Source organism: Amblyomma mixtum, chromosome 1 (genome assembly GCF_055824585.1).
Source record: "Amblyomma mixtum isolate Tamu chromosome 1, ASM5582458v1, whole genome shotgun sequence".
Lineage (NCBI taxonomy): Eukaryota > Metazoa > Arthropoda > Arachnida > Ixodida > Ixodidae > Amblyomma > Amblyomma mixtum.
In genome coordinates, this window is record NC_143012.1 from 135597964 (window position 1) to 135623873 (window position 25910).

Below are 25910 nucleotides of genomic sequence, written 5' to 3' on the forward strand. Positions count from 1 at the left end.
TCTGCATACTGTTTAAGAAACGCATTCGGAATATCATCTGGTCCGGGTGATTTCTTAACATCCAGTTTTAACAACAGATTAAAAACACCCTCTTCAGAAATTAAAACATCAGGCATGGGAGGAAGGGACATACTAAAGGGTGGGAGACGCTCGTCATCTTTTGTGAAGACTTTCTTAAAGGTGTCATTATCCACACTAAACATAAGCTAAAGCGAATGCGGCTTTCACGTAATCGGAATGAGTCTAATGAGAGGATGCTAGGCAGTCTATTAAGAAACAAGATCAAGCAAGCTAAGGATTCCTTTTTTAATATTACGCTTGGGCGCTTTCTGAGTGAAGCACCGGAGAAGTTCTGGCGATACATTAATGGCGACAAACAACGCAATGTGTCATTAATAGTTGATGGTTCACCTGTCACAGGGTCAAAAGATACTGCTGGTGTGTTTAATGAGTACTTCCAATCATTGTATACCGATAAAACCTCGAGTTTTCCTTCTAAGCCAGACGGCTACATTTCTCTAATGCCAGATGTTACTATCTCCCGCGAAGGTATTTTGAATCTTCTTCTGAAACTTGACGTTAAAAAGTCTAGTGGGCCTGATAACATCCCTCCAGCTTTTCTCTGCCGTTACGCAGAATGGTTATCACATTACTTACATATTATCTTCAACGCCTGTCTGTCTCAGTGCGCAGTCCCATCAGAATGGAAAACCGCACGTGTCGTACCTGTTTTTAAAGGCAGTGACCCATCTCGCGTATCTAATTATCGCCCGAATGTCTTTGATCTCGACCAGTTGCAAAATGTTCGAGCATGTGATCTGCCGAGCTCTGACGGAATTTTTGGAATCGACCCATTTTTTATGTGATGAGCAGCATGGATTTAGGCGTGGTTTATCTACGGTCTCACAACTGATAACCACTTGCCATGATTTTTTTATTGCAGTTAATAACAAACAACAAATGGACGCTGTTTTTCTTGACTTCGCCAAAGCCTTTGATAAGGTTCCGCACACTAAACTCATACAAAAGCTTTACACTGGCGGAATCAATCCTAATATTATTGACCTTATTAGAGCCTACTTAGAAGACAGATTTCAATATGTCCTTGAGTACTCTGATGAACTTCCAGTTTCATCTGGTGTTCCGCAAGGATCAGTTCTGGGGCCTATCCTATATTTAGTTTACGTAAATGACAATTAATGTGGTTGATTCCGAAGTTAGAGTTAAACTATTTGCAGATGAATGCGTTTTATATTCCTTAGTTAACTCCAGACCGGACCAAATTAAGCTTAAGAATAACCTGCAGAAGATCTCAAACTGGTGTAATCAATGGGGTATGTTTCTTAACGTTAATAAATGTTCAGTACATAGAATTTGTAAAAAGAAAACTGTTTTGATACATCCATATTGTATAGCTGGCGTACCACTTCCAGAAACCTCGTCTGTGAAATACCTTGGAGTTCAGATAACTAATTGCCTAAACTGGGATGCTCACATCGATATTTATTACATGCGGGAAAGCTCTGAAGACTCTGTGGTGTTTGAGGCGTAAACTGTCAAAGGCCCCAAAACATGTCAAACTGGATTTGGTGCGGCCTCGTCTAGAATATGTTTGTTGTTTATGGGACCCATTTACGGCCAAGAATATCTCCAAATTAGAAAGAGTGCGGAGGACAGCGGCCCGTTTCATTTGCAATCGATACAAACGAACAAATAGTGTATCAGCTATGATCAATTCTATTGGCCTAGAATCTCTTCAGACAAGGCGCACTGAAGCATGACTGAAATTTTTGTACCTAATATATAATAATGTGTTTAGAATAAACACCCATGATTATATTACTCCTGTTTCACGCGCAAGTACGTGTTATAACCATGGAAAAATGCTGCAAGAATTTCGTGCATACTCTAACACAGTTAAACACTCATTTTTTTTTTTTCAAATCAATTGCAGAGTGGAATGAATTGCCGAAGTGTGTAGTGAACAGCCCAAATGTAGAAACGTTTGTTGATAATTTGAGAGCCTTTTCTAAGTGAAACCCTTGTCTTTTTGGTTTCTTTTTTCGCATCATCGTTTGCTCTTGCATGAAGTTCGTGCATATCTTGTTTTTTATTTGTATCTGTGCTCATGCCCGTGCTCATGTCTGCTTGGAGTCGAGCGACTCTGCAGTATTAAATAAATAAAATATAAAGTAAACCATTTTATAAGTATAAATCTGACCGCGTGAACACAACACTTGTCACTTGTATTTTTACAGAGATGATCGGCAGCATGCGGAACGCTTTGTGTTCTGGCCTATTGTCGCTCTGTTGGAACAGGGCTCATGTTCCCTGTTGCTCTGCATTGGTGCAGAGCAAATTTTCAGTTATGCCAGTGAGAGAATTTATTTATTTATTTACAATACCCCTAGGGCCCTTGTGCGATGGTAATACATAGGGGGAGATACAAGCATGAAAATACGGCACAGGCACTTGAAAAAAAAACATGTAATAACGAAGTGTGAAATAAAGCTAGTAATTGTACACAAATAACACAACAAAGAACGCAGAATAAAATGCTGAGTAAATGCACATAATACAACAAAAATACAAAATCTGTTAGTCCATGGTTTGCTTTAACGAATGCTGAAACGATTGTAAGTTAACCTCAGTACCTATGTGTGATGGCAAGTTATTCCAGTCTATTACAGTGCGAGGAATGAATGATTTCGCGTAAAGCGATGAACGGCATATTATGCGTTTTATTTTGTTTTCGTGGTCGCGGCAAGGAAAGACTCCAGGGTGTGGCAAAAAGAAGTCGTCGTGGAGGGTTGGATGCTGGTACAGTTTGTGAAGTAAGGTTAAGCGAGCGAAATGGCGTCGACATGATAGTGGTTTCAACTCGACACGTTGTTGTAATGCTGTGACACTAATGAAGCGTGAATAATCTGAAAAGATGAAGCGAATGGCACGGTTTTGCAGGGATTCAGTGTTGTTTATGATGTACGCTTGTTGAGGGTTCCATATGGCAGATGCATACTCAACTTTCGGGCGGTTAGCGTGATGTAACCAAGTTTTTTTAGTGTGAAGGCGCGTGTTTGATATTACGCCTAAGAAGGACGAGTGCGCGATTTCCAGATGCTAAGATCGTGTTAATATGGCGATGCCAAGTATTGTGCCCAGGAAAGGCGAAATTGAAAAAATAGAGAGAATCAACTGCCTCCAATGGCTACGATAGGTGACTGCAGCGTCACAAGAAACACTTCGTAGCAGCGCGTGATCAACTGTTAAAAATTTTGGATCTCACTGACTGTCTACTTTCAGATCTCCGCGTGCGCGCAGTTGTAAGCAGTGCTGCCGGTATTTGTTCAGTCGTCACGCATTTCCCTGCAGCAAACACGGGCCGCTTTTATTTGGTTCTGAACACCTGTGGACACAGTTCGCCGCCACGCTCTACAAACCACTGCGGGAAGGATCGCGCAAAAGGAAATAAGCTCGTCGCTTAGCGGTGTTTCTCTTCGGTGGCGATTTAAATCAGCTGTTTCACCATGCTATCGCATTTCAGTGCCCATCTGAAGTGAAATATCGGCTTTGCTCTCTAACGAAAGGCGAAGGAAAAAACAACGAATTGAAATGTTAAGTCAGCGTGTTTTTTTTTATATGACCCGCCTCAATTGGCGTTCGTGTCAGATATTATAGGCAGTGTACGCCCCACGTATCACAGCTGCACCGCGCTCTATGTAACTCTCTTTAAGCGCCCCTGCGGGCGAATTGGCAATTCTGGTGGCCTCAACCGCTCAATTTCAACGCTTTCTCTGAAGCGCGATGAAACACGGCGGCTATGTGCACCGTCTGCCAACGAGGCGCGTTTCGTTTACTGAGCCGAAGCTGAGAAAGCACTCTTTGAGGGTCAGCCTCAATTGCGTTGCCAAACATGAGCCCAGGAGGGATTCCGATGCTGATCGGGTTCTTTGTTGCGAAGCGCACCGCTGGAATGATAGCGGTAAATATGATTGGTTCTGCAGCTGTGTTTTCACTGCCTTGCGGTGTAGAACAGGCGACAAAACTGGCATTCAGGATAAGCAGGCATTAAGGGTTCAAGAACACCCATACGAAACAGGCCGACCGGAGCAGATCGGAATATAACATAGCTTTAATATTCGTACTGATTAGCGTCGGTTATTTACAGATTGTGTAATAAATAAGGTAGCAGAGAGGCGCTCAGTAACAAGAGAAAAAGACAACCGCTGTAGGAATCAACCCCCGAACCACGCATGTCGCATCCAGTCCTATACCTGATGAGCTTCTGTGGCGCTAGCGACCACTATGGAGGTTAAGTTACACGTAGCACACCTGAAAGCCCCTGCAGCTCACTTAAAAGAGCACACTGCACGCGGCAGGCGGATGTCGTGGACTCGGGTCCCACCGGTGGCATGCAGTTGCTTTTCTTTGTGAGAAGCTACCTTCTTCCTGATAGATTACGCAACTGATTTCCCGCACTGATCACCACGAACGCGCACGAAAAGATGTTGCATTCTCCTCGGCTCTCCATGACTTCAGTGACTTCGGGCTTCTTTCGTATCTCCGCCTATAAGAGCCGGGTCCTCTGCGGCCGCACACCGTTCCGACGCCAAGCGTCCGCAATGCAGGCCCCGTGCCTGGAGGGGAGAGGAAGAAGGGGCGCTGCTCCGTCTGCTCACCGGCGCGCACAACACAGAGCCGTGCGGCACGCGCCGCTAATCGGAGCTCACGGCTATCTGCGCGGATAAGAGGCGCACGCAGTGGCCGCGCCGGACAGAACCATGAGGACGGCGTCGGCGCTGGCAGCGGCCCTGTGGGCGCTACTGGCGCAGTTCTACTGGCGGGGAATTTCCCTCTGGCTGGACAAAGGTGAGTCTCACGATGCTCCACTACATTTGCGTACGTTCGATTCGCATCGAACATTCATGAAGCGCCGATGCGTAGGAAATAGGTACGATGCTTTGAACCACAGCGCTTACTGCAATCGGCCGCCAGCACCACGGCACAGCGGACCTGCGTGGCGGCTGCCATCACAGAGTGACTGAGGACAACTTCAGCGAATTTTTGGTGTTAGTAAAAATTGACCCTCTGGCTACCTCTGACTGTGTCGATGTTTGCCCGGTGGCATAAGAGGCATTTACTGCCGAGGGAATTGGTTTTATAAACGGATGATTTTTAATGCAAAAGAATTAGACGTATAAGTTCAGAGGGAGCCCGGCGTCGCCAGAAACTTGGTCCCAAAAGTGGCGTTCAAAACGAGGGATTGGTCGAAACGATGTAATGTCATCAAAGACTGGAAAGCACGAAACCAGTAACAGTTAGTACTGGAACTCACAACTGCACCACTACAAAAAAAAAAAAAACGAATACGACTCGAATAGAATTGGAATAAGAAGGAAATTTAAATAAATGCTTTTCTATTAGTCACACTTAAGTGGCTCCGGTAATTTTTGTCCCTGCCACTCCACTGAGACTCGCGAGGTCGAGACCGAAAATAACTGCGTGGCCTAGCCTATACCTCAGAGATGCACGCATAAAAAAACTTTTTGTGTCGCGTCAGTTATTTGCGAGAAAGGCCGGTGGGGGCGATGCCTGCATTTGGTAGATTTTTTAAAACCCTCTTCTAGCCTACAAAAACTCAGTTTTCAGTGGAGTATCGTTAAAACGTCTGTCGATGCAGGCCTACTGGAGTTAGTATCGGAGTCTGTTTCAGGGGTCCAGAGAACTGCTCGAGGTTTCTACCCTTGATAACTGCACGAGAGTCATCCTTCACAGCAGCCATGCAACATGGGCGGTCCCCAAGCAGTAGGCAGTCGGGGCTAGGATAAGACCACTGTTCTGCGTACCCTTCAAGTCGGTGCCGTCGGCTCTCCTCAGCCATCGCTTCGCGAGACAATATCTGCTTGCTCGGGGTCGTAACTATTCGCTTCATATGGCAATGGAGTGGGATCGAGCCATGCAGGACTTTGAATGCTAGAGTCCCGCAGGTTGGGCACCTCTTAATATTTTGCTTCAACACCTGATAATTTGGCCGGAGCGGATCCAAGGAAGCATCTTTTATCTGGCGCAAATGTGCGACGCCGCGGGCTTTCCTCAACCACTTGCGGTTTCCAGCAGCGTGTTTGTGTGGCGGTTCAAGTTCAGCGTGCCCATGGAACGAATCACCTCATTTTAGTACTGGAGGTAACAAGAAGCTAATGGTAACTCAAGCGTTCCTGTACCGGTGAGCAGTTGTCGCGTGGCTCAGTGGATGCAACATTGGGCTCGGGAGCACGCTATCGCGGGAGCGAATCCCAGCTGCTGCGAAATGCAGAAGGCATCCGTGTTTTGCATGAAATCTGCGCATCTAACTAATGCCGAGTGGTCTAAAAGAGCGCGCTACAACGACGTCTCTCCATTCACCCCCTGCTCCATCTCTTCCCACCCCAAAGACGCAGTTTGGGGCGTCCAGATACCGCTCTGAGACAGTTTGCAGACCTGTGCCTTTCCCCGTAAGCAGTTATAACTATATTAGGTGCGAAATCCTTCCAACCCTAGCCCTTAAGCCATGGCTGTCGACAATTTCATTCCAACATCTTTCCGAATTCGTGGCGAAATTGACACTGAATCTGGACCCGAAACTAGAACGTATTTCTGCCCGTTGAGCTTTCGTGAAAAAGAAAGCTAAGAAATGTGTTAGGAGCTAGATTCAACCTCCGCTAGCGCAGAACTGGCGGCGCGGATGACTGGCGCCTGAGATCACCTGGGCTCGGTTGTTATTTTATTATCTTTCTGCATGGTGGCTATTTAACACGCTTACGTAAAATATTTCACTCTGTGTGCAGAGGCTATTTCACAAAGCGTCTAGTAGTGGTTGGCGCTCCTAATACTGTTGCGGATCATAGGTAGTGCAGGGTACCGACAGCTCCTTAAGCTAGCATTTCGGCATATGAGCCGCACCAACAAGAACCTCAGTATTGACAGGCTGTATTGTTTTAACTGTGCTGGTACCGACTGCGTGAGACAACAGATGGGGGCCCCTAACGCAGTGGCACTAAACGGGAAGCGATAAGTAGATGCATGTCATCGTGAACAGAAAACTGGGCAAGTTGGAACGGATTCATCTTAAAGCAGCGCGAAACACAGGTCGTAGTGGAAGAAACAAGAGACGACACGAGTGCAATTCTAACAACTGAAATTTATTCCTAGAAGGGTTAGATAGATAAGCACCAAACACAACGATAAAACACAGACACATCACGATAGCCCCTAAAAAGCCCGTACGCGCATGCAGCGAAAGGCTAAACACCTCATCTCAACAAAGCCATTCAGCAATCTTGGCACATGACAAGGACCTGCCATCACCCTGTCGCCACACATTCCTCGAGAGCGCGAATCTCTTTTTCCACGAGATTAATAGAAGACGAGGCGACACATGTTTTTGACTCCTCGCTTATCAGAAACGCCTCAACTAACTCTCTGCAGGTTCGCTCGGCAGGCCTCTTGTTTCTTCCACTACGTCCTGTGTTTCGCGCTGCTTTAAGATGCATGTCATCTTCATGGGCCGCCCTTCGTCTCGTCCCAAGCTGCACGCGCTGCATGATCGCTTGGCACTCCGATGCTTTAGGCGGCAGGAGTTGTCGGATGGGGCTGGGCGACTGCAGGGCCAGCAAGCCTGTTCAGAGCGAGGAGGCAACGCGGGCTCGATGCCGGAGCACAAAGGCGCTCGGCGGACGCCGTATCATTATGCGCCGGCATGCGAAAAGGCGGCCCTAGGCGGCCCAAGAAGAAAAGTCGGGCCCGAAGCCGCCTTAAACGCCTGGCCGAAAGAGGTTCAAAGAAAGACTGTGGCTGGTAGCATCTATGAGCTGTCCGGAAATGTGGCACACCGGCCCAGCTGCGAAGCGTTTCATGCTTGCACCGTTTCCCGACGATGGCATTCACAAATTGTTTTTATTCTAGTCCGCGTAGATTTGACTCTTCAAATAAATAACGTCAAGCTATGATGAAAGGTCAGTCTGAAAAAAAAAATGCCACGATATCATTATTTCTTGGTGGGCTCTTGCTGACCTGCTGCTAAAGCAGAGCACAGTTAGCTTTGGAGGCGGGGTCTACTTGACCAAACTCTGTTATTACAAGAAAGCAAATTCGTACAAAACGCACAGTGTGTGTGAAGGAGCAATCGTCTCTTTATATTTTGATATTCGAGCTGGAATTCGAGTCAACGAACGTGCCTATATCCCGGGCATTGCAGCAAGCGAAAGTGTTATGGCTAGTAAAACTTGCAATGCACTGGGGATCGGGCTGAATCGGGTCAAAAGGCCGAAAGCAAGCCTGTTGCCTTAAGGAATATAGCTCAGTAATCATCGCTGACGAGAAATCAAGCATGATCATGTTGCTGCAATTCAGGGGTTACTGTGCGTGTCCTTTGCGTCTCCCCACTGCCTCCGTTTGCGCAGAGTTCTCTCTTAAGTATTTCTGCATATTACATGCGGCGTTGCACTTCCTTCGACAGAGTTTGACCAAACGCTGCATGGAGCTGTAAAACAATAACCAGCCGGCTATGATTCCAGTCTGAGGTCTTCGGTTTCATAGTCGGAGTAGCTTTCCGCTGCGCCTCACGACCAGGGGTACATTACCAAGGTGCAGCGCCATGCGCGTTTGCGGGGAACTCACGACGCTGCCCATCTGCGCTTGCGTCACTTCACACATCGTAAGAGCATGCTCGCGCTGCCCAAGCTAAGGAGTGTTAGCGTCTTTGTATATCTAAGGAAAAGCATGGCACCGGGCGAGCCTTGCCAAGCTGCTGAAATGCACTTGTTCTCTCACATCCTTCGTGAATACATGAAATAGATGATTTTGGTTTGGTTTTTATGGGGTTTAACGTCCCAAAGCGACTCAGGCTATGAGAGACGCCGTAGTGGAGGGCTCCGGAAATTTCGACCACCTGGGGTTCTTTAACGTGCACTGACATCGCACAGCACACGGGCCTCTAGAATTTCTCCTCCAACGAAATTCGACCGCCGCGGCCGGGATCGAACCCGCGTCTTTCGGGTCAGCAGCCGAGCACCATAACCACTGAGCCACCGCGGCGGCTGAAATAGATGAAAATAAAAAGGAGTCTCACAGTGGGCGGACACTTGGACCAGAGTAAAGGGGCAGATATTTTGAATAACAATGTTACCAGGCATAAATGTAGCAGCTTCGGTGGCTGCATCCTTTTACGCTGTTTCTGTGGCGGAATAGCCTGAGAGCAATAAATCTGCGCAGTCTACAAGAATAATGTGTGAACACGGCAGTGATCTCCGTGCACTGAACGAGCTACAGCGTGTTTAGTGCCAATCGATTAAGAATCGCCGATTACCGAGTGCATATTGGCCACGCCGCTGTTGGTGATGCGCTTCGTGAGGTGCTGCGTGAAGCGCATGGGTTCCTTTTTAGCGAGCAAATAACGCACAAAGGAGGGAATTCAAGCGGCTTACCGACTTTGCACACCGCTTGTCACAAAGGGCGTGCCTATTATATCTCATTTCACTGTCTGAAAGAGCAAAAACAATATAATCAATAGTAAAATGTTCTACCTTTTTCTCAGGAAAGCTATTGAAACCGAGTTCAGTGCTGTTTGAGCAATATTCCGATGAGGGTAGCTTATTAAAAGAAGATTCTGCTCCACCGTGCTCAGTAACGTTCGACATCATTTATACAGATTCTATATGTAGGATCCTTTGCGAAGTTACTCGAAATTGGAGAGGTTGAAACAATGTCAAGCAAGCGTGCTTGCGCTTCTCTGTTAGAAATTTTTTTTTTTTACTCAGCGGCTGTAATTTTCGTGTCTTTTGCGCTTAGGCGTTTTAGGCCCTTCGGTACCCGATTTATAACGTAGCGTCGGTAGCAAATTGCGAGCTAAATCTCATGTTTACACTTCTTAATTTTCGGAAGGTGCTGGAGAGACAGCAGTGCATTTGACTTATATCGTAAGCGTAAAGAAGTCAAGTTTAGGTCAAGCCAAGTCAAGTTTACTTTTTTTCCGTTGAAAGGAAGGAGAAAGGACTAAACATTGAAGGGGAGACTTAAGCTCCGCCACGAGCGCATTACACAATAGCATTAATGTGTTAATGCCTACATATGCCGAGTTCCTCATTCTCCACTTTACACCATGGACCCGAAGGCAGGTACTGTTACCGGTGGAGCTTGTGCAATCCAGGCTGCTCGGGCTCGCGACCTGTGAATAATTTAACTGTCACCTGCAACGGTGGATAGGTTATGATGGCGCCACAGGGTCACATGACCTATAGGTGACCCGCCTAGGTCGCTTCTGCGAGGATTTCTCGTTCACAACGCCGACGATGACGCCGGATTTTCTGCAGAACGGCCGCCGCAACACATACACAGTGTCAGAAGCTGCGAAGAACCGCTGCACAAGGCTCTCGACCCCTTACAAGAGTTGGCAGAATAACGGGCAGGAGGGAAATCAGTTTGGAATGAGTACAACATTTTTATACGTAGAAAATTTTCCTACTATTACTTTTGCACTTGTAAAAATAAGATTCACGACAGAAAAAAAAAACAGAAAAATAAAGCGTCGGCTCTCAGCGGCAATATCGCAGAAACTCTGCTAGCGTCGTACGCTTGCGTAAAGATCAAAGTCTAAAATTTTGAAGCGCGAAATACATGCGCAGCACGTTTTAGAAGACTGTGAACGGGTTCATAATAGTCGTACTCTTTCCAGAGAAAGCAGTCAATAATAATGCTTTAAAAGGGGAAAAGGTGCTCTTTGTGAAAACACCGGCCACTCAGTGCCGATTGTTCGCAAGACAAAAGAGGAGGCAGAGGTTATCTCGCGTCGACAGAAGGCAGACCCGGTATCGGCGCGCGTGCACCCCGCACGCGTATGCTATCGTCTCCTCCGGTATCTACGAGTGACCGATCGCATGAGGTCAAGCAGTAGGGCAAGGTGCCGTCGCAGTGACGGCGCCGAACACTGTCTTCAGAGTAGGCGGCGTTCGCGTCGCAGGTCCTGCGCGAAAGCTTCTACCGGCTCACAACGCAGGGCGATATTAAGGAAGCAGTGTCAGACTTCACGTTGTTTTTTTTGCCGGTAGAGAAACCGTGATCTGAGCTAGTTGGTACATCTTCACAACTTCACCAGCGCCGCGACGAGGAACAAAGACAGAGAAGGAAGGACAGGGACAAGCGCTACTAACGACTGAAAGTTTATTTGAAGAAACACACCGGTTATATACCCTCACAGGACAACCCGAAGCGCCTGCGCTTCCCGCAAAAAAGAACACAAAAGAAAGTTAGCAATCCAGATAAAAAATCTCACACTCATGGATGGTTACAGAAGGTGTGCTAACGCACGTGTCGCTGTTCTTGTGAATGTGATAGGCTTCACACAACTCCCTAGTCAACTGATCTTGTAGTATAAACTTCATCTTAGCACGAACGGCATTTATTTCCACGAATCTGCTGCCGCTCACTCGTCCTAGTAATCGCTGATCTCTTTATCATTATTCTCTTCGTGCAGTGCAAAATCTTCTGCGCCATCTATAGTACTAACCAAAGCCGAAAGTTGGGCAAGTTGGATAACGTTCATGGTGTAACAAAAGCGCACAAGGAACACGGGGGACGGTAAGGAAACGACGCAGACAAGCGCTATAGTGCTTGTCTGCGTCGTTTCTTTTCCGTCCCTCGTATTCCTTGTGCTCTATTGTACACCATCTATAGTGCACTGGAAATAGCGCACTTTCGTAATGAGCGCGCAACCAAGTTTTCCGGGATGCCATCCCAGGCTGCAGTGACCAGCTTGCTACAACTAGCGGTGCGCACTTGCTGCGGGCTGTTGGAGTTAGCTCGCGCGCTTTACTGGTCAGGTGGAATGCCTCACTCTCTTGCTAGCTCTCTCGCTTTGGCTGCTAGCATTTCCGTGGTCACTGCAGGCGGCGCCGACCTCCACGATTTCGTGCCGGTGCGGATTCCACTTCGAGATAGCGGCCCGATGAAGGCCCTCCTCTTTGCGGCGCAAACAAAAATTTCCTCATGCTGTCCCCTCCAACGGCGATTCTCCTTTCGTCTACACCGAAGTTCCGACCGCCCTGCAGGTTTGAAGACTGCTCTGCAGCAAACACAACTTTTCGGTTGAAGGCAGCACGATAATGACATCATCTGCTTGGTGGCATAACGTCGGTGGAAAATCGCGTGTGAAAACTCGCACCGCCGCGGAACGTGCCCAAAGCACCACACGAAGAGAAGAGCAGGTGAATATTGACAGCCAGTGTACAGTGTACAAGATAGCCAGGTTCTAGTGAGTTCTCTTATCGGCATCGGGTACGGATAGCAACGCCTACAGTGCCGTCTGCTGTTGGCATTTCGTGGCGTGCCACCCGCGGGGTACTTTCTTGCGCTTTGATGCGTCATCGTCATATTTTATTAATGCAACGAAAAAAAAAAATCCTCGAATATTATCCGAGCTGAGAGTTTCATATATCGCCAAATATCCTCCGTGCGAAGGAAGACGGGCATATGCGACCGCCCGTCTAGGGCAGGCCAACCTGGGTAGCATTTTGCCACCGGCACCGGGGACTTCATATATCGCGTTTTCTACAATACTATCGGCCTAGTTCGAATAAATACAATGTAATTGTGGTGGAAAGTACATTATGAAATCCGAATGCTCTCATGTATTGAATAAGAACAGCGAGTTTGTTTATATTGCCACGACGCGGAAGGAGGGCCACCACAGGCGTAGAAGCGGAGCTTAGAGTTTTAATCTCAGAAGACTCCACCACCGCCCGAGCGCTCCTCACGCTACTGTGTCCGCTTTGTGATCCTCGCGGCCCAGCGCGGAGGTGTGGCGGGTCAGTCGCGTGGCAATATTGATGAAAAATGACCAAACTTCGGCCTGGGCTGCAAAGTACCATGTCATTTCCACACTGCACACTTGTTTAAGAAATCCAACATCGTTCTCATTATATGACTACGGGATTCAAAAACATGCAGCAAACAAACATGTAATATAAAGTATTGTGCACCTTTATCCTGAAGATTTCAAAAAATTTTATCGCCTCAACTGCTGGCTCGTTTGCGGTAAAACTGAGCACAGAGCTTGCGTATTGTGGTAACTTTTGTCTGATAGCGAGTTTTTCATTCCTTTTTACTACTTGATTCAGTCACGAATGATGTAACTCTGTAATCGACTGCGCCGGGATCGACGAACTGAAAGCCGCCAGCGCCAGATTGCCACAAAGGGTGACAGTGGCGCCTCAAAGGACCTGCGCAGCTTGTAATGCTGACCTCGGCGCCCTTCGCGTCGTGGCGCTTTCCTGTGCACACAACAGATGGCGCGACATACTCCCTTTCGCGAAAACCCAGAGTTGGCGGCTTTCGGTTCGTCGGTTTCTGGGCAGACGATTACGTGTTTGCATCATGCACGGCTGAACCAGGCAAGTACTGTTGACAAACTTACTACAACAAAAAGTTGCCGCAATACCGAAGTTCTGTGCGCCGTTTCAGCGTGAATGAGCCAGCGGTTGCGGCGAGGAAATTTTTAAGTCTTCAGGATAAGTTGGAGAGGAGGAATAACCGCGAACTTGACAGGATTGAAGAACGAGAAGAGGATAGGACGAGCGGTAACTAGCAACTGAAGTTTATTGAAAAAAGACATGTTGCAGCAAAAGTTGCATCTGCGCATAGCGTACGAGAACTGAGATAGTGACACGGGGAACACACGAGATAGTTAATGAAATACATCGAAACGAACAAAAAACGAACAAAAAAACAATGAAATGCCCGTCAATGGTTTAACAGAAACCGGGTCTCTTTATCTAAAAGCGCCACGGAAGGCTCGCTCACACACATATCAAGCCCAAGTTTGCGCATGTGTGCCGCTTCTAAAATCTCCCTTTCAAGCCTCGACCTGCCCCTTCCGATGATGGTGGCTTTGTTCAACTGTGGGTAGCAGCCATCGCATTCCTGCAGTGTCTCGGCAGATTAGCGCCATTATCGGGTTTCAAGGAGCGGAAGTGCTGTCGCAGCCTATCGTTGAGATATTGACCCGTCTGGCCAACGTATGTATACTCTGCCGCATCGCAACGGGAACTGGTATACCACATCAGTGGCACAGTTGACATATCTGTGTTCATGCTTCGTCGTGCACGCGACCCTGCGCCTACCTTCCGCCACGCGCCCGCAGAGCTGCGATAGCTTGCAAGGAGCTGAAAAAACAATTTGAATGCCTTGCCTACTTGCCACCCTCTTGAGGTCATGGGCCATCATGTGCACATAGGGCACAACTTCAAGCGGCCTTTTGTCCAGAGGGATCGCCTCCTCTTGTCCACGCACCTTGTTCCGCAGTTTCCACAACAGAGATTCCACCACTGCTTGAAGAACGGGTGGCGGAAAGCCTGACTGCAGCAGCTTATCCACTTGGCCCTGAAAACTACCTGCAGCTTTCTGCTGGCATGACTTCAAGAGAGCTGACCTCATACAGGTCATGCCTATACCTCTCTTAGGTGGCGAGCCGGCTTGTTCACTGCGCGGTTCTCGAAAGGCGACTACAATCTTTTTCGTTCCAACTGAAGACTAGGCGTGTACGATTCAGAAATGTTATGGTCGAAACCAAATCCAAAAAAATGAAGATAATGCACGAATAATTTCAAACCGAATGCTTGGAACACATTTCGTTCACCTCTCAGATGACCAAGTACACGAAAAAAAAAGGATGCGCTGCAGAGCATGCTGAATTTAATTGCAGTGACTGGTAATGATTTTCACTCTCGATTTCAGTATAATAATATTAAGGAGCATTTCTTTATTATGAGAGTACCATGAACAAATCAAAGGGGTTGGACAGTGCTGATGCTCAGATCAGGGACAATATTGCCGTAAAGGTTCGTAATGATTGTTTTTCCACTTTTCTTTCTTATCGCCGCTGGAGCAGGTCTTTGCCCTTTTGCTACGCAATACGGCACCAGATTTCTTCGGAATTGTTGTAACAGCGTGCAGCAATTTCGGCGGGGTTCGAGATTGCTGTCGGTGTTTTAGGCGCCTCATCTCGAATGTCCTCCGCCACCTCTAAAACTTTAACGTGAAATGTCGCGAAATAGCTGTTTCATTGTATGTCGTGCAAAGGTAAAGAATGAGCCAAGTAGCGCATGGAATGGAACACATTTCTTTTATTGGCGGGTTTCGTAGAGCAGACTGACCGTGGGAGCTGGGCCGTCAGAAAGCCCCCGAGCGGGCTTCCGGTGGGTATAGCAAGCTCGCGTTCTCACGCTACGCACACACGTGCTCCATACACGATAGAGTAGCGACGTAGCATTTGCATGACATATACTGGTTACGGAATGGAGGTTTTGATGAAGACATATAAAATGTTTGACGCGAATGAGGACACTGTGCGAAGAAAAAGCTCGAGAGAATGTGCGGCTTCAACCCTTCGTTCTATAACTCCTCGATTCTCACTTTCTGGCAAATACGGTGCGAAAAACTGGGAGAAATTTGTTGCACAAAAAACTGTCTACTCTCTCTGGGCCCTCTAAAGTTTCTTGTGCCAAAACTAGGTGCTTAAAACAAAGTTTGGGTGAATAATTTGCTCATGTTTGGTACGTCGCAGATTGGCAACTTTGGGAAGTTGCTCCGCTTTTTCCTTATTCCATAAAATACCATGCGTTTCACCTGATTCAATACAGATTTGTCTTAGAAAAGGCATGAGAGGTACGACAATAATGTTTGTGCAAGTGGATTCTGCAGCATGGCGGATATTATGTACTATCGTGGACAAAAGTGGTATACTCCACGCGGCGGGAGCCGGAGCAACGGAAAACTGCGGCAATTTGGGGAGATAAAGCCCGAAACATTTAAACGAGCCAAGCGACATGCCTGCTGACAATAAAGGTCACGGACTGGCTGTCTTGATGCCAGATGCCGCCTGTAGATGGCGTTGCAAAGCAGTTTTCCGTAAAGTCTGAAAGTACCGCAACCAGCGGGCGGCGCGTGGGCAACATTGGGGTGCTGTTGCCAGAGGTGGTCCAGCGCGGCGAGCGCGTCGTCTGCTAGGCGAAGAAAGTCTCCCTTGCGGCCGCCTTGTTCATCGGTTTCGCGCAAAAATTAATCAATGAAAGTATTCATGATTGAGAGCTTATATGAGGTGAGGGTTTCGAAAACCTTGAAAGCGTCACGCGACAGCTGCGCAGCCTGTCGTATTCTTGAGCACACGGATGTGAGCTAACAACGCAAGAAGCAGGCTTGTCCTTCGCTTCCGTGAGAGGTTCGCAAATGAATGTTTTCGGGACCCAGAAAACTTTAAAGCCGGCAGGCTGCGTACATACGAGCAGGATATAGCAAAACGTTTAGTAAATCGGTTCACTTGGAAGTCTGATGCGTAAAAAACATTCCCTTTATGCTTTCTCTTACGCTTTCTCCTGCTTGGGCCTTAACGGCCTGCAGTATTGTAAAAATAAATAAATAAAAAATAAAATACTTATAATAAGGGAGTAATTACTCATTGGCATCCACCCAAGCGCAGCCATACGGCTACAAAGGAAAGCTATACAGCTTTCTCAGAAACTTCGTAGTTAAAGAAAAATTCGTCCTGGTCCGGGTTTCGAACCCAGGACCACCGCTTCACCGCAGCAGTCGCTCTATCAACTGCGCTAACCGGGACGGCAAGCTTATGGTAGGGTAAGAGCGAATTGATCAATAACTCGAAGTGGGAACAGCGTACAGCGCAGCCGTATGGCTGCGCTTGGGTGGATGCAAATGAGTAATTACTCCCTTATTACAAATTTACTCCACCTTGGGGGCTTCCCCTAAACATTTGACTAACACTGTTCCCACTTCGAGTTATTGATCAATTCGCTCTCGCCCTACCATAAGCTTGCCGTCCCGGTTAGCTCAGATGGTAGACCGACTGCTCCGGTGAAGCGGTGGTCCCGGGTTCGAACCCCGGACCAGGACGAATTTTTCTTTAACTACGAAGTTTCTCAGAAAGCTGTATAGCTTTCCTTTGTAGCCGTATGGCTGCGCTTGGGTGGATGCCAATGAGTAATTACTCCCTTATTACAAATTTACTCCACCTTGGGGGCTTCCCCTAAACATTTGACTAAAATAAAATACTGTTTCCTGCCGCCTGTTCTTCCCTCCGTGTGGTCAGTCGCCGGTCGGAGGCTTGTGGGAGGTAGTTGGGCGACCCCAAGGTCGACGAGGGGGCCTGCGCTCTAACTGTGCGGCCAGATAGCATAGCCACATAGCATTCGGACGCGCTGTGGCTGTATTTCGATGGAGGCGAAATCAAAAACTCCCGTGCGCAGTGCGATGTAAGTACGCGTTAAATAACTCCAGGTGGCATAAATTCTCCCCCTGAGCTCCACTTCGGCACCCCTCATAGCTAACGTGTCACTTCGGGACGTTAAACACCGCAATTTATTATTTTTTATTTAAGCCTCATTAGCCAATATCGATGACAAGCAGGGAATAAAAATCTCGTAAAGCAACGTCCCCGAAGACATCGGCCCGTGCACTGTGCGATGTCAGTGCACGTTAAAGAACCCCAGGTGGTCGAAATTTCCGGAGCCCTCCACTACGGCGTCTCTCGTAGCCTTAGTTGCTTTGGGACGTTAAACCCCATAAACCAACCAACCAACCATTTATAGCTGTCACACTCACACAAACGCAGACACACGACGCACAGAGACACGCACACGCACGCACACTGACACAAGCGGTGCACAAAGACGCGCGCGCACGCAGACACGCACTAACAGACACGCATACACAGACACACGTGGTGCACAAAGACACGCGCGCGCACAGATACACACGCAGACACGCGCACGCACACAGACACGCGCGCGTGCAGCGCACATGCGCGCACACAGACAGGCGCGCGCACAGACACACACACGCGCGCGCACAGAGACACGCACATGCATGCAGACATACGCTCAGATAGAGGCACAGACACGCACGCGCACACGCATACAGACACACGCACACAAACGCGATACTGAGCGTGCTACTTCGTAAAACACGCCGTCCAACCACCTCGGAAGCACTGCGCCCCGTCGGCTCCTAGAGCGAGTGGACCATCTATGGAAGCGCCTAATCACGTGATCGCAAATGGCCAATAGGTGGCGCGGCGAAGAGAAAACAGGAAGACAGAAATTTAACGAAGAAGATGACACATGTGCAGTGTGTGGTAGATATGTGGAAACAATTGAACACCTCATAATCAAATGTGATGGTATCCATCCGGATGTCGATGCAGGCACAGTCACTCTTTCTGAGGCCCTAGGGTTTAAAGCATAGAGTTTCTTACTATTACCTAGAGGGAAAGCTGGCGGCCCGTCTATGGGAGTTTGCATGGCGACCCCTCGAGACCACTTCAGCCACCATGGGCGCTCAAAGCATCATGAGGCGGTGAGCTACTTGTTGCGGAACTGCAACTTTTGGCCAAAAAATAATAGAAAAATAGAGCTGTTTGATAACTACAAACGTCCTAACATTCAATATCTGGTCTAATGATTGCAACAAACGAGCAGAAAAGCATTTAAGTGCAAAGTTTGCCCAAAATAAGAGACGACTCGCTCTCCTATTGGCCAAGTAAAGAACACTATAAAAACAAATATTTTGTAATTAACAGGCGCACTCTTAAAAGTAAATATGTTTAAAAAAAAATGTTGTTGCTTAGATACTTTAAGAGGTTTTTTAATGGCATTTCGGAAGAGTAGAACCTTTTATTGGCATCGTGTGTCATCGCGTTTTCACTACTATGACTTTTGCACACTGCGTTCGCGCGAAAGTCGTCTGCGCATACACGAACAGCGTTTTTGGAATGAAACATCTTAGTAATGACACTCCGTGTTCCTGAAAAACTACGACTGTCTCGCAGTCAGGCAGCCTGGCGAACTCTTCGGAAATACCAGCGTATCTCTGCCCAAGCTACCGAATGCTTGTGGGCTCAACATCTGCCACAACTACGGGCCGACCTTGCGAGCAGGACGAAGACAGCCCGGAGCACCGTCCACACCCTGGAGGCCCTGGATCTACCGGATGACGTGTCAAGGGTTCTATCGTTAGGGCCAAAGTTCGCTGTGGAGCCCAAGCCGTCAGCTGCACAACTACTTGCGATGGTACGCCAAGTATCGCAGCGTGCAACGCAACTGGAACACGACCGCTGCATTTCAGAAGGAGTCGACGTTTTGCAGTGCTCAAAGCCAGGATCTTCCAAGCTACCCCTCAAGCGCGTCGAGTCCTTCATCAAGGAACAGGACCTGATCGTGCTGCCTGCTGACAAAGAAGGTGGCTTTGCAATTCTATCCTGTGAACTTTACAAGTCAAAGGCTGACGAAGCCGTGTCTTCTGTATTTAACTGCCGCAACGAAGTAATGGTGTCAAAAGTAAAAGCTAAAGCGAAGAAGCTATGCAACAAGTTAAACCTTACCAAGCTGGCTAAAGAAATAGGCGATGCACGAAAAGATTTTTTAGACGTGTTTTTCAGTGCAAAAACCCATAAACCGGAAAAACCATTCAGGGTGATCATTTCTGAAACTGGCACATGGCAAAAAACGGTTTCAATGTACTTACAAAGCAAACTTAACCTTTTACCGCTTGACGACCCCTTTATGGTTAAGAAATCTGACGAAATTTTAGACTTTGTTCGGTCGCGCTGTGATGACAGCATGGTTGCATTTTCTGTAGATGTTAAGGATCTATATTACTCGCTGCCGAATGACAAGGTGCTGTGCTGTGTAGAGGAGTGCATAGATGAGTTTGGGTGTGTTGCTTTCCAGAATGCGGCGGGTGTGTCGGCGAGCAGTTTTTTAGAAATTTTAGCTATTTACTTGCAGTCAACGTTTATTAACTGGGAAGGAAAACCCTACCTTCAGAAAGAAGGGATATGCATCGGGTCGTGCATAGCGCCGATTTTGAGTAATCTGTTTTTATCAAAACTTGACAAGGCTGTTTCCAGCCACCTAGACAGCTTGGACGTAATCAAGGCCTTTAGATTTGTTGATGACTTTTTTATTCTTGTTAAGTGTGACCACGGCTCACTTGAGTCAAAGGCTCAGAGCATTTTAACTACCATGAGAAAACATTTTAAACCGCTTGTTTTAACATGCGAATTGCCGATCGATAACTCCATTAGATTTTTAGATATTAACTTCATCTTTCACGCTCATCACATATGCTGGGCCTACCAGCCGCGTAGTAACAAGCCGATGCTGCCATATCACTCCGCTCATTCAAAACTGGTAAAAAGAGGTATTGTCAATTTATGTTTTCAAAATGCTCTCCAGAAATCTTGTCCGCACATGATGACCGATAGTTTTCAAGAGCAGTCTGAGAGGCTGACTAATGCCGGGTACCCCTCTCATGTTCAAGTTTCTGTTGCCGAAAAACTTGTTAAGAGAATGAAACCAGAAAATCAATGTAACCTAAACCCGGTTCCTCGTGAACGAAAAAACCTTGTTGTAGTACCTTATCTACACAAGATTTCCCACAATTTAAAAAAGAATTGGTCAACGAGCGAATGCGACCGTCGTGTTCTCGGCGCCGAAAAAACTTGCAACGTTGTGCAAACTGGGAAAAACCAACACCAAAAAAGCGCGCGGTTGCGCAACTAGGCACCAGAAGCCCTACGTCACGTGCGATGAAGGTGTTGTATATCAAATTCCCTTGTCATGCTGGAAACACTATATCGGCCAGACGGGGAGATGTCTGAACGAGCGCCTAATGGAATACGCTCGCAACGTCAGAAACGGGCAAGGCGGATCGCTGGTTGACCACATTCTCGCATGCAAGTCAAAAACCTGTAAGCCTTACTTTGATAAAAGTCTGGTAATAGGAAAAAGTAGAGAAAGGTTAACGCGCGAAATCATTGAAGCCGAAAAGATAAATAGGTCAGGAGGCTCGTGTGTAAGCACACCTTCCATTCTCCTCTCAGATAAAGAGCTCGTTTTTCTAAGAAATTGATACTGTTCGCACGTGTGATTACTGTTTTCTGGTGTATAAAAGTGTGATGCTTCAGGAGAATAAAGTTTGTTGGAAGTTAGCGCTCGTGGTGTTCGTCTCTCGTTTCTTGTGTCCTCGTCTTTTGCTGCGCTACAGTGTCTTTGAAGTATGTACCAACAAGCCCAAAAAGCCACACTACAGTAAAGAAAAATAATAAAGAAAGAAAAACTGAGCATGATGGCAATTGCCACCCCCCGTTTCAAACGGGGCGCTCCCATCCATCCATCCATCCATCCATCCATCCATCCATCCATCCATCCATCCATCCATCCATCCATCCATCCATCCATCCATCCATCCATCCATCCATCCATCCATCCATCCATCCATCCATCCATCCATCCATCCATCCATCCATCCATCCATCCATCCATCCATCCATCCATCCATCCATCCATCCATCCATCCATCCATCCATCCATCCATCCATCCATCCATCCATCCATCCATCCATCCATCCATCCATCCATCCATCCATCCATCCATCCATCCATCCATCCATCCATCCATCCATCCATCCATCCATCCATCCATCCATCCATCCATCCATCCATCCATCCATCCATCCATCCATCCATCCATCCATCCATCCATCCATCCATCCATCCATCCATCCATCCATCCATCCATCCATCCATCCATCCATCCATCCATCCATCCATCCATCCATCCATCCATCCATCCATCCATCCATCCATCCATCCATCCATCCATCCATCCATCCATCCATCCATCCATCCATCCATCCATCCATCCATCCATCCATCCATCCATCCATCCATCCATCCATCCATCCATCCATCCATCCATCCATCCATCCATCCATCCATCCATCCATCCATCCATCCGTCCGTCCGTCCGTCCGTCCGTCCGTCCGTCCGTCCGTCCGTCCGTCCGTCCGTCCGTCCGTCCGTCCGTCCGTCCGTCCGTCCGTCCGTCCGTCCGTCCGTCCGTCCGTCCGTCCGTCCGTCCGTCCGTCCGTCCGTCCGTCCGTCCGTCCGTCCGTCCGTCCGTCCGTCCGTCCGTCCGTCCGTCCGTCCGTCCGTCCGTCCGTCCGTCCGTCCGTCCGTCCGTCCGTCCGTCCGTCCGTCCGTCCGTCCGTCCGTCCGTCCGTCCGTCCGTCCGTCCGTCCGTCCGTCCGTCCGTCCGTCCGTCCGTCCGTCCGTCCGTCCGTCCGTCCGTCCGTCCGTCCGTCCGTCCGTCCGTCCGTCCGTCCGTCCGTCCGTCCGTCCGTCCGTCCGTCCGTCCGTCCGTCCGTCCGTCCGTCCGTCCGTCCGTCCGTCCGTCCGTCCGTCCGTCCGTCCGTCCGTCCGTCCGTCCGTCCGTCCGTCCGTCCGTCCGTCCGTCCGTCCGTCCGTCCGTCCGTCCGTCCGTCCGTCCGTCCGTCCGAACAAACACAAAACCTCCTCAAAATCTCCCAAAAATGACCCATCGGGACATCTGGAATCTCCCCAGGAGGTGCTCATTTTTCCGGAACACATCTAAAAAACGTCCCCACAACTAGCAATGTCCAAAAAGTTGTGCGTCCCATGGAAAGCCCCAAAAGGTTAATGCTCGATTTCTCGGCTCTGGTTCAGTAAAATTATTCCTCCTTTTTCGTGCAGCCTGCAGGCATTCAAGCGCACATATGTGCCAAATTTCAGGTGCATATTTACGTTACAGGTGGTGTAATCCACCTTTCCACTCGTCTGAATGCGTGCTGGCCCGGCCGTTCTGCACTTATCCGTTTACGTGAAATGTCCTAGCATTTTGCACATAAAAGAAATATGAACTCAAAAAGTAACCCGATTTGGCTCATATAAGAGCAAATAGCAGCGCCATGCAGAAGTAATTTCAGTTTACTAGCTGTGCTCTTAGCATGAATTGCATCCTGTCGTCCATGCCGGCGACCGCACCATACACCACCACAATCAAAATGCATTCATGTTTCAGTCAAAGAAAAACAATACAGACCGAATTGAAAGTCCGTGCCGAACAAAACTTACGTCCAACGGCGCAAATCTGAATGAATACAAACAGCAGACGCAAACGTATCCACCATTTAATACACAGTGTACATAACACTACGGCGCCATGCGTATAATGATGGCCACTTTTTTCTCCAGCACTGAGAAATCTGCAATATGAAGCAAGTAAAACAGAATGCAGGCTCAAAGTTGATGCACCTTAAACGAGCATTCTAAGGGCTACAAAAGCAGATATGCACACGCAAAAGAAAACGTATGTAAAGAGCAACTTCGGTGACAAAAGAAAAGACGAGATGGGCGTACGCTGCAGACACGCAGTTTCAGGTCACGGATTTTCTTCAAGTTGAAACCCCCCTCACGCTTACAGACTCGGGGCAAGCTTCAGCGACGTGTTATCGAAACAGAAAAAAAATATTAGTTCTACTAGGCGAAAATAAAAAAAAAGTGTGAAAAGGGCCTGCAGCATGCTTAAATAAATAAATTAATTAAATAAACAATTAAAATACAAAAACATACCTTGACGACGTTGCCTACGGAAACCCAGGGATGAAATACAAGGCTGTAACAGCTGAAACCATAAATTAAACGCAGGCTTCTGTCCTGCGCAGGCCTTCTCACAGCACAGCGAGCGCTCAAACATACGCGTTACACCCTCGTAACGATCCTGGGAGTTTTATTTTCTTGTGACTAAGTGTGGGGATAAGACTGCTTGGAGCCAGGCGGGAAGGTGAACGTGTTCAGGTACGTGCGGTGGCGCGCTGCATCCATGGTGCGGCAGACTGCGCATGCGGCACAGTCCAGCTTGGGAGTCGAGATCAAGGCACGATTAATTCAGGGGGAGAGAGTCAATATAACCACGCGAACACTGCACAAACTATACCGCTGCGGCAGGATGGCTGCGCGGTGGCGAAGTTGGTAGAGCAGGCTAATCCATGGGCACTCGCAGAAAGAGAGTGGTGGGTCTCGGAAGGTCTTTCCCGCCTCAGGCCGTAGTAGACGGCCACGCTGCCACCACCAACGTGCTGCAGTCGTCGGAGGCGCTGAGGAATGCAGGGTGCGTGCGAGGAGTCACCTATTGCCACGAACTCCGCTGCCGCGAACGCCGCCTCGAACAGCGGCATCAGCAGGGCCGTGGCGCTACGCAAAGGACTTGCGATGCGCCGCCGCGGCATCAGTTCCAAAAGGAATGGTGTGGGCACGCCGAGGTGCGCGGGAAAACTTCCGTGAATCCGTAGCTACGAAGTCCACGACAGCCCAGTTGGCGCAGTGACGAGAGCAAGAACTGCCGCGCGCTGGGGCTTGTGCTCGAACGTCTCGGGCAGCACGAATAAGCGCGCGCAAAATGGCGTCCGTCCAGCGAGGAAGCCGGGCGAGCGACGGGAGGCCATTACTGCACTTCTGGTAGACAGCGGCGCAGCGAGGAGTGCCGATAGTCGGAGACGCCTGGAGGGACCACCACATAATGTTGAAGTTGGGCGCAAGCTGGGAAAACGCTAGAAGACGTGAAAGCTGGTGACCGCCGCTGCCGGCGCCGCGATGAAAATGCAGACCGCCGCCGCCTGCCTGCAGCATGGAGCCGACGGCCCACGTGCGAGAAACGCATGCGCCGAGAGAGATGCGGGGTTTACCGTTTCCTTCGGCTGTTCGAATGAAACTGCCGTTTCATCTCTCAAAACGGCGAGTGCAAGAGGAAAACCTTCTCTCCCCGCAGCTTGTGGCGCGAGGGAGAGAGAAAAGAGAGCGAGCTGTCAATTTTTATTTCTTTTTGAAAACCATTGGTCCGAAAACGTTATACCCAGTTACCTTTCTGGGACCAAAATGCATTAATTTTTTTTGTTGCTGCTTAAAACTCTCGAAAGAACGTTTCTAGACCTTTAGTGGGAGCACTGCCTTTTTTTTGTGTTTCTATGTCTTGCCTCTATGGTCTGGAAACGTTTGATAAATGCTGTACTGGGACTGGGACATTCCATCCTTTTTTGGAGTTCCTGAGGAGGTTTTGTGTTTGTTGGGATCCATCCATCCATCCATCCATCCATCCATCCATCCATCCATCCATCCATCCATCCATCCATCCATCCATCCATCCATCCATCCATCCATCCATCCATCCATCCATCCATCCATCCATCCATCCATCCACCCACCCACCCACCCACCCACCCACCCACCCACCCACCCATCCATCCATCCATCCATCCATCCATCCATCCATCCATCCATCCATCCATCCATCCATCCATCCATCCATCCATCCATCCATCCATCCATCCATCCATCCATCCATCCATCCATACATACATACATACATACATACATACATACATACATACATACATACTGTGGGAATCCTGGCTTTCCGCCGTCGCCTTTGCGCGGCTGTGCCGGCCGCCCGCGTTGTTTCTCCTCTTTCCCTTGCTCCCGCCTCAGGCGGTGGAGAGGCGGCTGGGTGACTAATCACTGTCATTTAGCCACAGCTCCGCCCCGGCTCCCCAAGGGCCTTTGCCATTGGCGCCTTTTGGCGGGAATTCGGGACCCCGCTTTGGGCGGCCGCGCGCCGCGCGACCGTCCGAGCGGGGCCCAGAGAGAGAGAGATCCCTCCGAGACAGCGTAAGGTGCGTACGTTACTGTTTGTCCGTGCCGGCCTTTGCCGTTCGGACCAGTGCTTACTCGAGCTCGCCCGCACGTGTCCTCTGACCTGCAGCGGTTCGAGCCTGTCCAGCGGGGTCCAGCGACCTCCGACAGGCGTACCTTGCGTTGATTGCCCACTCTCTCTCGCAACCGGCCCAACGGTCGACACGAGAGAGAGATCACAGCACTGCCGCGGGGACATTCTCCTGCAGCGGCGTGTTAGCGGCGCGCATTACTCTGGTCGCTTCGTGCGCGCAGCGGAGCCTTGCTCCTCGCGCGCCCCCGGGACGGGGTGACTATTGAGTGTTTGTGTACCTGCTGAAG

General features: G+C 48.8%; 1 protein-coding gene across 3 annotated transcripts in view; it reads left to right on the forward strand.

The window, feature by feature from the left end:
• The first annotated feature begins 4675 nt into the window (after nucleotides 1-4675).
• Nucleotides 4676-25910, forward strand: part of LOC149367674 (uncharacterized) — a 247321-nt gene continuing 226086 nt past the window's right edge. The window contains exon 1 of one of the 3 annotated variants that reach the window (XM_089556781.1): nucleotides 4676-4869. In XM_089556781.1, coding sequence (XP_089412907.1) covers nucleotides 4782-4869 — 88 coding nt within the window. In that variant the 5' untranslated portion in view covers nucleotides 4676-4781. The remainder of the gene's footprint in view (nucleotides 4870-25910) is intronic. The other 2 variants (XR_016285090.1, XM_089556773.1) reach the window with 2 other exon arrangements.